At 37.2% G+C, this 9,829-nt stretch overlaps 1 protein-coding gene across 3 annotated transcripts; it reads left to right on the plus strand.

Moving 5' to 3' along the window:
- Positions 1-909: 909 nt before the first annotated feature.
- LOC104594794 (uncharacterized) lies at positions 910-8,491 on the plus strand. Of its 3 annotated transcripts, none has more exons than XM_088902295.1 (8): positions 954-2,060; positions 3,967-4,085; positions 5,367-5,405; positions 5,507-5,577; positions 7,103-7,167; positions 7,268-7,357; positions 7,507-7,599; positions 7,695-8,491. In XM_088902295.1, exons 2-8 carry the CDS (start codon positions 4,012-4,014, stop codon positions 8,100-8,102), a joined length of 840 nt encoding a protein of 279 aa, XP_088758421.1. In that variant the 5' UTR covers positions 954-2,060; positions 3,967-4,011; the 3' UTR covers positions 8,103-8,491. The 3 variants fall into 3 exon arrangements, with proteins under 3 accessions (XP_088758420.1, XP_088758421.1, XP_088758422.1); XM_088902296.1 differs by lacking the exon at positions 954-2,060 and adding an exon at positions 2,081-3,779; XM_088902294.1 differs by lacking the exon at positions 3,967-4,085 and having other exon boundaries at positions 910-2,060.
- The last annotated feature ends 1,338 nt before the right edge of the window (positions 8,492-9,829 follow it).

The raw sequence follows: 9,829 nt of genomic DNA on the forward strand, positions 1-9,829 counted from the left end.
GCAACTATATGGGCCTATAGCGGTGGATTTTTTAGGCTGCATTTGGCATTCCTTATTTTGCAGTTACATTTTAACTGCAAAAAAGAGACAAGTCCTTAAGATAAGAAATGCCAAATGCAGCCTTAGTGGCGCTAATATCCGCCAGTATAGGCCACCTTCTTGTGGTGATAATATTAAATCACTAGTATGGATAGAATATAGTGGTAAAACATCCAACAAAAGTTACAAACTGCCACTACATAATCTCTTTTTAGCAGTGAATAATCATAAATGTTACTACAAATTAAGGGCAATTTTTCTCATATTCATCAATCATCATGATGTTACCTAGGGAGTTTATGACCTCTTAGTACTACACAAGACGGGGGACGGAAGGTTATTAGCACGTCCCCTCATATCATAGTTGCAGATCTTCAGCAACCATCCTCATGGCATCTCAATGTGACTCCCTACACCTTTTACACATGTATTAAGGTGAATTCTACCAAGTCAAGTTTTCTAAGAACCCGCCAGACTAAAAAACTGGCTGCATTTTCCTGGTTCAGTGGTTCTGACTTCTGACGGTCCAATCATCCGGTCTGTACCTGCACTTTCTGGTCTGACGGTCCGAGTCCAAGAACTCTGATAATATTTGCTCATTGACCAGGGTATTTTAGTAATTAAGCGGGATCACTTTAAGCTTAACTTGACTTATCCCCAGATGGAAAGCAGTCCTCGGAACTCAACACTCAATAGACACGTGTCACTGCATGACTTTAAAATAACAAGAAATTTGTTCCAAAAAATACAAAGTCGCTGACTGGCTGGGTATCTACCACGTGTACGGTTCTATTGCTATTAGACACGTATCCTCGTTGTAACTGTCCAGTTACTCCAGTATTAGTATACATTTCTGATTTGAGTTCAGCTAGAGATTCCTACTTGTATCGCCTCTTTTTTTTAAACTGCACTCCTCAGAATTCTGAATTAACACTCATACCCGCTCGGAAGTGTTCCTACGACAATTCAAAATTATAAACACCTCCACCTATAACACTCCTCCTACCCGCTCGTAAATTTCATCAATTCCGAACTGGCATTTAAATCGAAACGAATAATGGGGAATAATAGGGAGAGAAGCAAAAACTCATTTCAACGTGTTATTTTGGGGATTCCGCCATTAAAATCCTGCAACGTCCGTCCTGGTTCTTGAGAACGAGAAACTGGTTGAACCTTCTAGGAGTTTTGAGTTACATCTCATATCAGATTGCTTTCTATTTTTGTCATTCTTTTACAATCATTTTTTAGACGCTCCTGTGAATTTGGCGGAAGTTTCTCCAACGTATAGAATAGACACCTCTAAATTTAGCCAAACTTTTCTCTTTCTCTCCAAACATTCCAGAGCTAGAGAGACAGAGAGAGAAAAACTCTCTCTCTCTCTCTCTCTCTTGTTGTCATCGCGCTGCAATTCTCTCTGTTTATGATCTATTTGAGATCGACATTACCGAAAGGCGAAACTGAGCTTTTGATCGTTGTCTGTAATCGGTTTCGTGGTAAAAAAAAAAAAAAAAAAAAAAAAGAGAGAGAGAGAAGAAGCTCTCTGTAGAGAAGAAATTTGAATTCAGACTATCTCTGTTTGGGAGAAAATCAATGATAATGGACTCGCCTGGAAAGGCGACAGACGCGTCCACGTCGTTTATCCTAACATCGGGCACGAGTGGGCGTGTAAATGCACTTCTGTCGCTGCGGGTGTTGAAGAGCTTGCTGATGCTGATTAATGCGTTTATTCTGCTCCTGCTGGTGCTTTTTAGGGGACGGAAGCGAAGCATTTCGCCGGTGGAGAAATCGTCCAAGGAAGAGAAGCAGAAAATTAGCAGGAAGGTTCCGGTAGCGATGGTTCCTTGGAGGAGTACTTTATCGGTGACAGGGGAACAAGAAGCGGCAGCAAGGAGAGCGCTTGCTGTCAAGAGGGTGAGTCAGGACGATGATGGTAAGTCGGCTAGAGAAGTTTTCCTCTTTGTCACCACAAGAGGTGATACATTGTTTACGCAGTCGTGGACGCCGGTATCAACTAAAATCAAGTAAGCGTCGGTTAGCTGATTTGATTCATTTTGTTCTTGGTTTTGATGAATATTTGAATATGTGAGCTTTTTCATTGGAGTTACTGATGATTTTCTGTAGTATCACTGAATGCCTTTGAATACGCGTTTGTTCGGACGCTCCTCTGAATTTAAGAACTTTGGTTAAGAGAAGATGGAATAAAAAATTGCATATTTTTGCCTGAGACCAATCGTGGTTGCTTTTCTCTATATTGTCTCTATTCTTAGCAAGCCTATTCTCCTATATATGGTCCTACCCCCATTTCTTCCCTGACAATCAGCTTTTACATTATTTTGGCTTGTCTTTGCAACTACTTCAATCGCCATTATTGTTTTTGGTATTGCCACTGTACCTTAGAATTACATTGCCCAAGCAACTCCATGTTTTTCGGTTTGCCTTTTTCTCTAACCTCCTTTGTATGAGGATCTTTGTCTCATAGAAAAACAAATAAGAAAACAACTCAAGAACACACATATAAGATTTATGTGATTCGGCTTATAACCTATGTCCACATATGAAATCCATATGAAAACGACAATGAAAATACAAAGTTGTGCAAACACTTGAATAGAAAACCTAAACCCTAATACACCCAAGTTCTCGCCCGCAATACTTTCTCTGTCTTCTCACACAAGCCAAAGATACATAAAAGAGAAAAAGCCCCAAAAACATAACATAACGTAATCAGTCAGATCCATAAGCTGAAAATGGATTGGGCCCATGACCGCAATACTTTGCCTGTGTTTTTCTCCACAAATGCGAGTCGACATGGGGCGTGCCGTAACAAGAATTCAAAGCACAATACAATAAATACTAATAAATATGAGTTTTGAGTATCTCTTCAAATGTTCAAATACAACATTCTAGCCATGACATTGAGTGAGCCCATCTTCAAAGGAAAACCAACCTAACTTATTTGGGTATATGCAATATTCTTACTGATTTCAATAAAATAGATTTTCCTTTAGGCTGCATTTGTTTGAAGTGTAAATTCATTTTTACACGGATGAAAAAGGTGGTGACGGTTCAGTGGTCGATGGAAAATGAATCCGAATGGATTTGAATTTTTACACTGATGACGTTTGGTTGTTACAGTGTAAAAGTGAAGCTTCCCACTCTGTTTCTTCTCTGAAACTCTTCCGTCGAACCTAGTTTTTGCTCTCTGCAACTCTCCCTGCTCTGAAATTCTCCTGGGTGGCATCTGTGTCTGCTCTGAAACGTCCTCTTCCTCCTGCCTTTGGCAGAGATCCAAAGAGGGCTACAGTTTCTGAATCCAAACATCCTCTCCACCCACAGTTGCTGTCTCTATAACGAAGATGCAATGAAACTCCTGGACTCGAGTTCCAACACCGAAGAGGTCAAGAAAACTTGAATGAGAATCCAGTTGCCCTGCGCCATGAACGAGAACATTGATCTTTTGTGCTCTGAGATGGTAGAAACGCCAGTCGAACCCAGTTGACCATTGCAGTGAAAGGAGTCAGCACCAACTTCATTAAGTCGGTTACAAAGCCGACTTAACTTTTGGTTAAAAAGGGCCCACGTGGTCCATGTAAAAACCATAAAAAGATAAGAACCGCCTCTAATGGGCGGTTAGCTCATGTATAAATAGGGGCTCACCCCCTACAAACGTGTTGTAATTCCAAGTTAAATAGTAAGGGAGTGGCGTAGAGTAGTCTTGTGGTGAGTAGCCTCCAACTAAGGTTAGTAAGTGTAATTTTTAAGTTAAAAGAGTGCACGTGTGTGATACATTTCATTGTGTATGTTTGTATGTTTGTATGCTTTGCATTAGTAATATGCATAGCTATTTTCTATTTCCAGTTATAGTGTGTTTGCTTCTCTTTGCTTTTCTTGTGTGGCTCCATTTGTTTGTTGGGTCTCTACATGCAGTGCTTAGAAGAGGTGCGAGCTCTGGTTCGTTGTCGTTTGGTACCAATGTTGGTGAAGGAACAGATAAAAACTTCTTATGATTGTGAAGAAGCTTGCAGCATGGAGGCTGAGCAGAGAAGGTAATGTTTTGTTCAAATATGATTGAGCCGCGCTGCTCGTCTTGCAAATATGCGCGGTTTAATATAGTCCACAGATCTGCAACACTGATGGTGAACTATTCTCGTTGGAAACTTAGATTCTTTGCTCTATGGTAGAACGCCGATGCAAGTGAGATATCCAAAAGAGATAGTAACTGATTGGATAAGGGGGAGAACTTCTACTGCCGGAAGTTGCAGTGGCAGATAAGAACAAACAAGAGTGAAACCGGGGAGAAAGAAGAATAAGGAGAGAGAGAGAAAAAGAGAGAGAGTTCACTGAGTTTTGAGAAGATGGAGTTTTACATCGATTTTATTGGTGGTAACTTCCCACCAATTTTCGATGTAAAATTTACGTAAAGTGGAGTCATCTACGATGTAAAATAACATCTCATCCAAACGTTTAGCAAAATTGAACCGGAGTGTAAAACTTATCCCGATTCACATTTACACCTCAAACAAACGCATTCTGAACTATTTTTATTGAACTTTTGTTCTTGGATTTGTTTTTTTCTTTTTGTTATACATATTACTTTTGTTTTGTCCTTATTTTTTCATTTATTCATATAACTTTTGTTCTTGGGTTTGTTTTTTTCTTTTTGTTATACATATTACTTTTGTTTTGTCCTTATTTTTTCATTTATTCATATAACTTTTGTTCTTGGGTTTGTTTTTTTCTTTTTGTTATACATATTACTTTTGTTTTGTCCTTATTTTTTCATTTATTCATATAACTTTTGTTCTTGGGTTTGTTTTTTTCTTTTTGTTATACATATTACTTTTGTTTTGTCCTTATTTTTTCATTTATTCATATAACTTTTGTTCTTGGGTTTGTTTTTTTCTTTTTGTTATACATATTACTTTTGTTTTGTCCTTATTTTTTCATTTATTCATATAACTTTTGTTCTTGGGTTTGTTTTTTTCTTTTTGTTATACATATTACTTTTGTTTTGTCCTTATTTTTTCATTTATACATATAACTTTTGTTCTTGTATAGTTGTATTTGATTACAACTGTTGAATAGCATCTAATGGTAATTTGATGTTTAAGGTAACTAATATTTCCTTTGTTTTTTCCACATTGATCTCCTTATATATGAGATTATTGATAATGCCTCAGGAAGAAAGAAAAGGCTCTTCTAATTAAATTGATCTTAATGGCAAACCTCTTTGGGATTTAAACCCTCATTATCTTCAGGAACAGATGAATTTTCTTGGAAATGACCATTAATGAATAGCTACTAATAGTCGAAATCGTACTGTGCAGGGGACTTGTGGTTATTTTACATGGCCTGAATGAGCACAGGTATGCAATTATGTTCTGTTATAAAAGCCTCAAGAGTCCTGATTTGGCAATTTCTAGAACTTGACATATTACGTTACCAACATTTGCAATTTGTGGAACAGTGGAAGGTATAGTGATTTTGCAAAGCAGCTGAATGCTAGTGGATATAAAGTTTATGGAATGGATTGGATTGGTATGTCAGCAACCTTTTTTTGGACAGCCATGGCCGATAGCATTTTCATTTATCTCCTAATCTGTCTTATGGATGAATCACGTTTCTACATGTTATATTGAGGTTCCCCCTAGTGCCCACACTCATATACTAGATAGATAAATAGATTGAAGTTCCAACATTCCTCGTCAATACTGCACATGCCAATGGGGAAAAATTGGACATCAGATTGATACCTAACCTTGCACAGTGGAAATTATATGATGTATCTTCCAAAGGAAGATAAGTAACTTAGAAAAGATCAGAGATCCATATTGGTAATAAAGATGGCAGAAAGCAAACATACGAATGCTCATTCCCTACCTTCAGGGTTTGGTAATGTTGGAGGACTTTGTTTCTGGAACATTTAACTGGATACCCAAATAGAGAATAATCATCTAAAAGAAATTGACACTATCCTAATTTAGTTGGGCCTTAATTGTTTTTACTATGTAATTTGGAAAACGCAATGCCAGCATGGAACATTGACATGTATTCTTTTAGATGGAAACTTATTTTCTAATCTTTAGAGCAGTTACATAGGTGATTTAGGACAGGGTGGGGGTCCTACAAATTTTAGATCTAGTGGTAGGCTTCATAGGTGAAGGAAGAGCTTTGGGTGATTAATGATGAAGAGTATAAAGATCATGAGCTCTTATGGCAAACAATGCATGGGAAAGAGGAATCATCTTGTGGCCAAGTCGAGGGAGTGAAATATAATTCATTTTGGCAACATTCATGAGATGAAAATTGAAGTTATGCAAATGCTAGAACTTACTAAAAAGAAAAGAGCAGCTATTCTAAGGACCCAATCCTTAAAAGAAAGGAAATCCTTTCTAAAACAATTAAGTCATATCCTTTTCAAAGAAAAATTTTTTGGGTTCAGAAAGGTATAATAAATCGGCTAGCTTTTGGTGAAAAGAACAACAATTTTTTTCTCATGTAACTATAGTGATTAGAATAAATAGAAACAGAATTTATAGGCTAAAAGATAGCATTGGCAATTGAACCACTAATAAAGGGGAAATAAGGAAAGGCATCGTAGATGGTTTCGTGGAAATTTTAAGTATGAGGGGCCGGATATGGGTGGGATAGAGGAATTCAGCAGAGTTATCAATGGAAGGGTGACATAGGAACATAATATAATACTAGAACAATAAATCATCATTGAAGAAATTAAGGATGATTTAAATCACATCCCAGATGGAATGAATGCCATGTTTTTCTCATGTAACTATAGTGAATCAAATCAATCAATGAATGCTTTAAATCAGCATAGAGGTCTTTGAACTTAAGAGTTTCAATGTTGTTTTGATACAAGAAAAATTCTCAGTATTAATTTGAGTTTCTAAGCTTAGTTTAGAACAATGACATGTTTATATCTTTAGTTGTTTAACTATTTAAGCACATTTCAAATTTGATAGATCGTGTATTGTGGTATGAATCTATATGTAGTTTACTTTTTAATATGTTATCTTGAAAAGTTCTCTTTTTGATTTTTCATTAGGACATGGTGGAAGTGATGCTCTGCATGGATATGTTCATTCACTAGATGCTGCTGTCAGTGATGTGGTACATTTTTTGAGCATGAATTCTAGTTTCATTGCGGTTCCCTCTTTACTTGAGTACTTTATCTGTTCATCTATCTATATGTGCATTTCAACATTTGCAGAAAGCATTCATTGGGAAGGTTTTAGCTGAAAATCCAGGGCTTCCATGTTTTTGTTTGGGACACTCAACAGGTGCAGCAATTGTGCTAAAGGTACGAGTCTTTCCCCCCACTAAACAGCCTTCTATTAATATTCTTTATTATGCTAGCTAGCTTCTGTACAAACAAATGCACAATTCCATCTGTCCTGTCGAGCTAGAATTTATAAGTTTTTCCTTTTATATTTTCATGGACAATTGAAGGCAGTACTGGACCCAAAAATTGAAGCACTCATAGAAGGTGCAGTATTGATTTCACCTGCAATACGAGTTCAGCCATCCCATCCAATTTTGTGTGTAAGAAACACTCCTATTTGCATTGCTTCAAATTCCTTGTTTACTTTCCTTTCAAGATTGAGTAACTTTGATCTATTATATATCAATGGTGACAGGTTCTTGCTCCAATTTTTTCCTTTTTGTTACCAAGATACCAATTCAGTGCTGCTAACAAGAAGGGAATGCCGGTTTGCCGTGATCCAGACGCACTAGTAGCTAAGTATTCAGATCCCCTAGTGTTCACTGGGTCCGTTAGGATTAGGACTGGAGCAGAGATTCTCCATATCTCATCCTACTTGCAACAGAATATGAGTAAACTAAACATCCCCTTTCTAGTTCTCCACGGCACTGCTGATACTATGACTGACCCTGAAGCTTCTCAGAAACTGCATGAGAAAGCTTCATCCGCTGATAAATCCATCAAACTGTATGAAGGATTCTTACATGATCTCCTTTTTGAACCTGAACGAGAGGATATTGCGAAGGACATAATCGAATGGTTGAACTCTAGAGTGAAAGCTTAGCTGGTGTATAGCAGTAAAGTTGAAGAAAGCCTGAAAAGAAAATGGAAAAAAATATTAAACTGTGGCAGGCATTTTTTATAAATTGCCACTGAAGTTCTCTGAGAATTTACTGGGGAAGTTTTCGGTTGCTAATTAAATTTCAGTGATTAGATGCAGAGATATACAAATTTTTTTCTCGTATCACGGGAGGCACCAGACATTTTACTAGCATTAATTGGGGAGTCCAGCACTTTTTGGGTGGCCTTTTCATTTTTTTCTCCAGGTGAGAGTTGTTTGCTTATATTATCCATGAATGGAAGAAGCTAGCCTGTTATCATTGCTCCATGTTTACAGGAAAAAATATGTAAATATTTGATCGGAAATGGCATGGTTTTGAATTTCTGGCACAACTGCTTTAGTATGCCTTGTTACTGCCTCAGTGTCGTGATACTGGTTTTCAGAGGATCATTGCTAAACCAAAATTACTTTAGTTCTCGTAATCTTTTTCCTGAACGAGTTCATGCAATTAATTGTGTATGAGACGACTCTCTATCTGACGTATGGCATACACCTGTACATGCCATATCTGGTCAAATATTAGTGTTTAGGGCATGGTTCAAAGTATCGACACGATGTTTTTAGGTGTTTGGGACCTCTAATTTTTTTTTAATAATAAAAAGCATGTTAAAAGTTTTCTAAAAAATCAAAATGTGAAAAAAATATTAAAGTTTTGGCCGTTTCTAAGTACTGATATAATACGATCAAAACTTGTATTGTATTGATACTTTAAACCTTGGTTTAGGGTTGCAAATTTGGATCCATGGGATATAGGCAGATTCAAATTTGATTCAGTTACATTCAGATTCGAATTGAATCATATCCGCTCACATTATGCCGGATTCGTATGGAAACCAGATTGCAACAGATATTAAATAAAATCAAGGGTAATTGTCACCCACTATCACTTTTCCTGAATTCTTTTAAATTCACCACAACTTTTCAAAACGTTCAAATTTCAACATGTCAGTTAAATTTTATTTTCTAAAATTCACCATCATTTATAACACCATTAAAGTTGAATAATCCAAATTGTCCAGGTAACTTCATCTCGGAATTGTTGGCAAGGGAACCATTCTTCATGCTCTTCAGGAGCCACAGGAATTGGCCTAACCCACCCGATGAACCCCAAGCAGGCATTTTCTCTCTGTACTTGTGACTTATATCGAAGATTCTTCCGTCATCGTACACCTCCCTCCTCACAGGGACCAGATCATCTCTTGGTGAGCACGAGCCGGAAGAGCACGAACCGGAATCGTCACCGTAAGTCGGTGGATAGGCGTAGGCCAGAGATACGACAGAAAATTTTATAATTTCAGTGCAGAGAAAGATCAGCAACGTCAGGGGAGCTATCGTCCTAGTTACCATGATGCCATTGCCTTTTTGCTGGGAAGTGAAATCAAAGCAAAGCAGCGAATGACTGATTAAGTGGGGAACTATTTCACTTATCTTCAAAGACTTTTGGTAGGACTATTTATTTGATTCGTTTATGCATTCTGAATTTCTGATTCCAATCGAATTCCATTCGAGTTGATTCCATTCCAGATTGTAATTAACAAATTATAATTAAATTTAGATTTGTTTTTGGTAAACAGAAACTTCAATAAATCCAGCTAAACAAAAATACAAAAGTTTGGGTTGGATCCATGCAACTAACAGTCTAATTACCCTCAACCAAGGTATCTGGAACG

The sequence above is a fragment of the Nelumbo nucifera genome, chromosome 3 (assembly GCF_055504915.1).
Source record: "Nelumbo nucifera cultivar China Antique chromosome 3, China Antique-T2T, whole genome shotgun sequence".
Taxonomy (NCBI): Eukaryota; Viridiplantae; Streptophyta; class Magnoliopsida; order Proteales; family Nelumbonaceae; genus Nelumbo; species Nelumbo nucifera.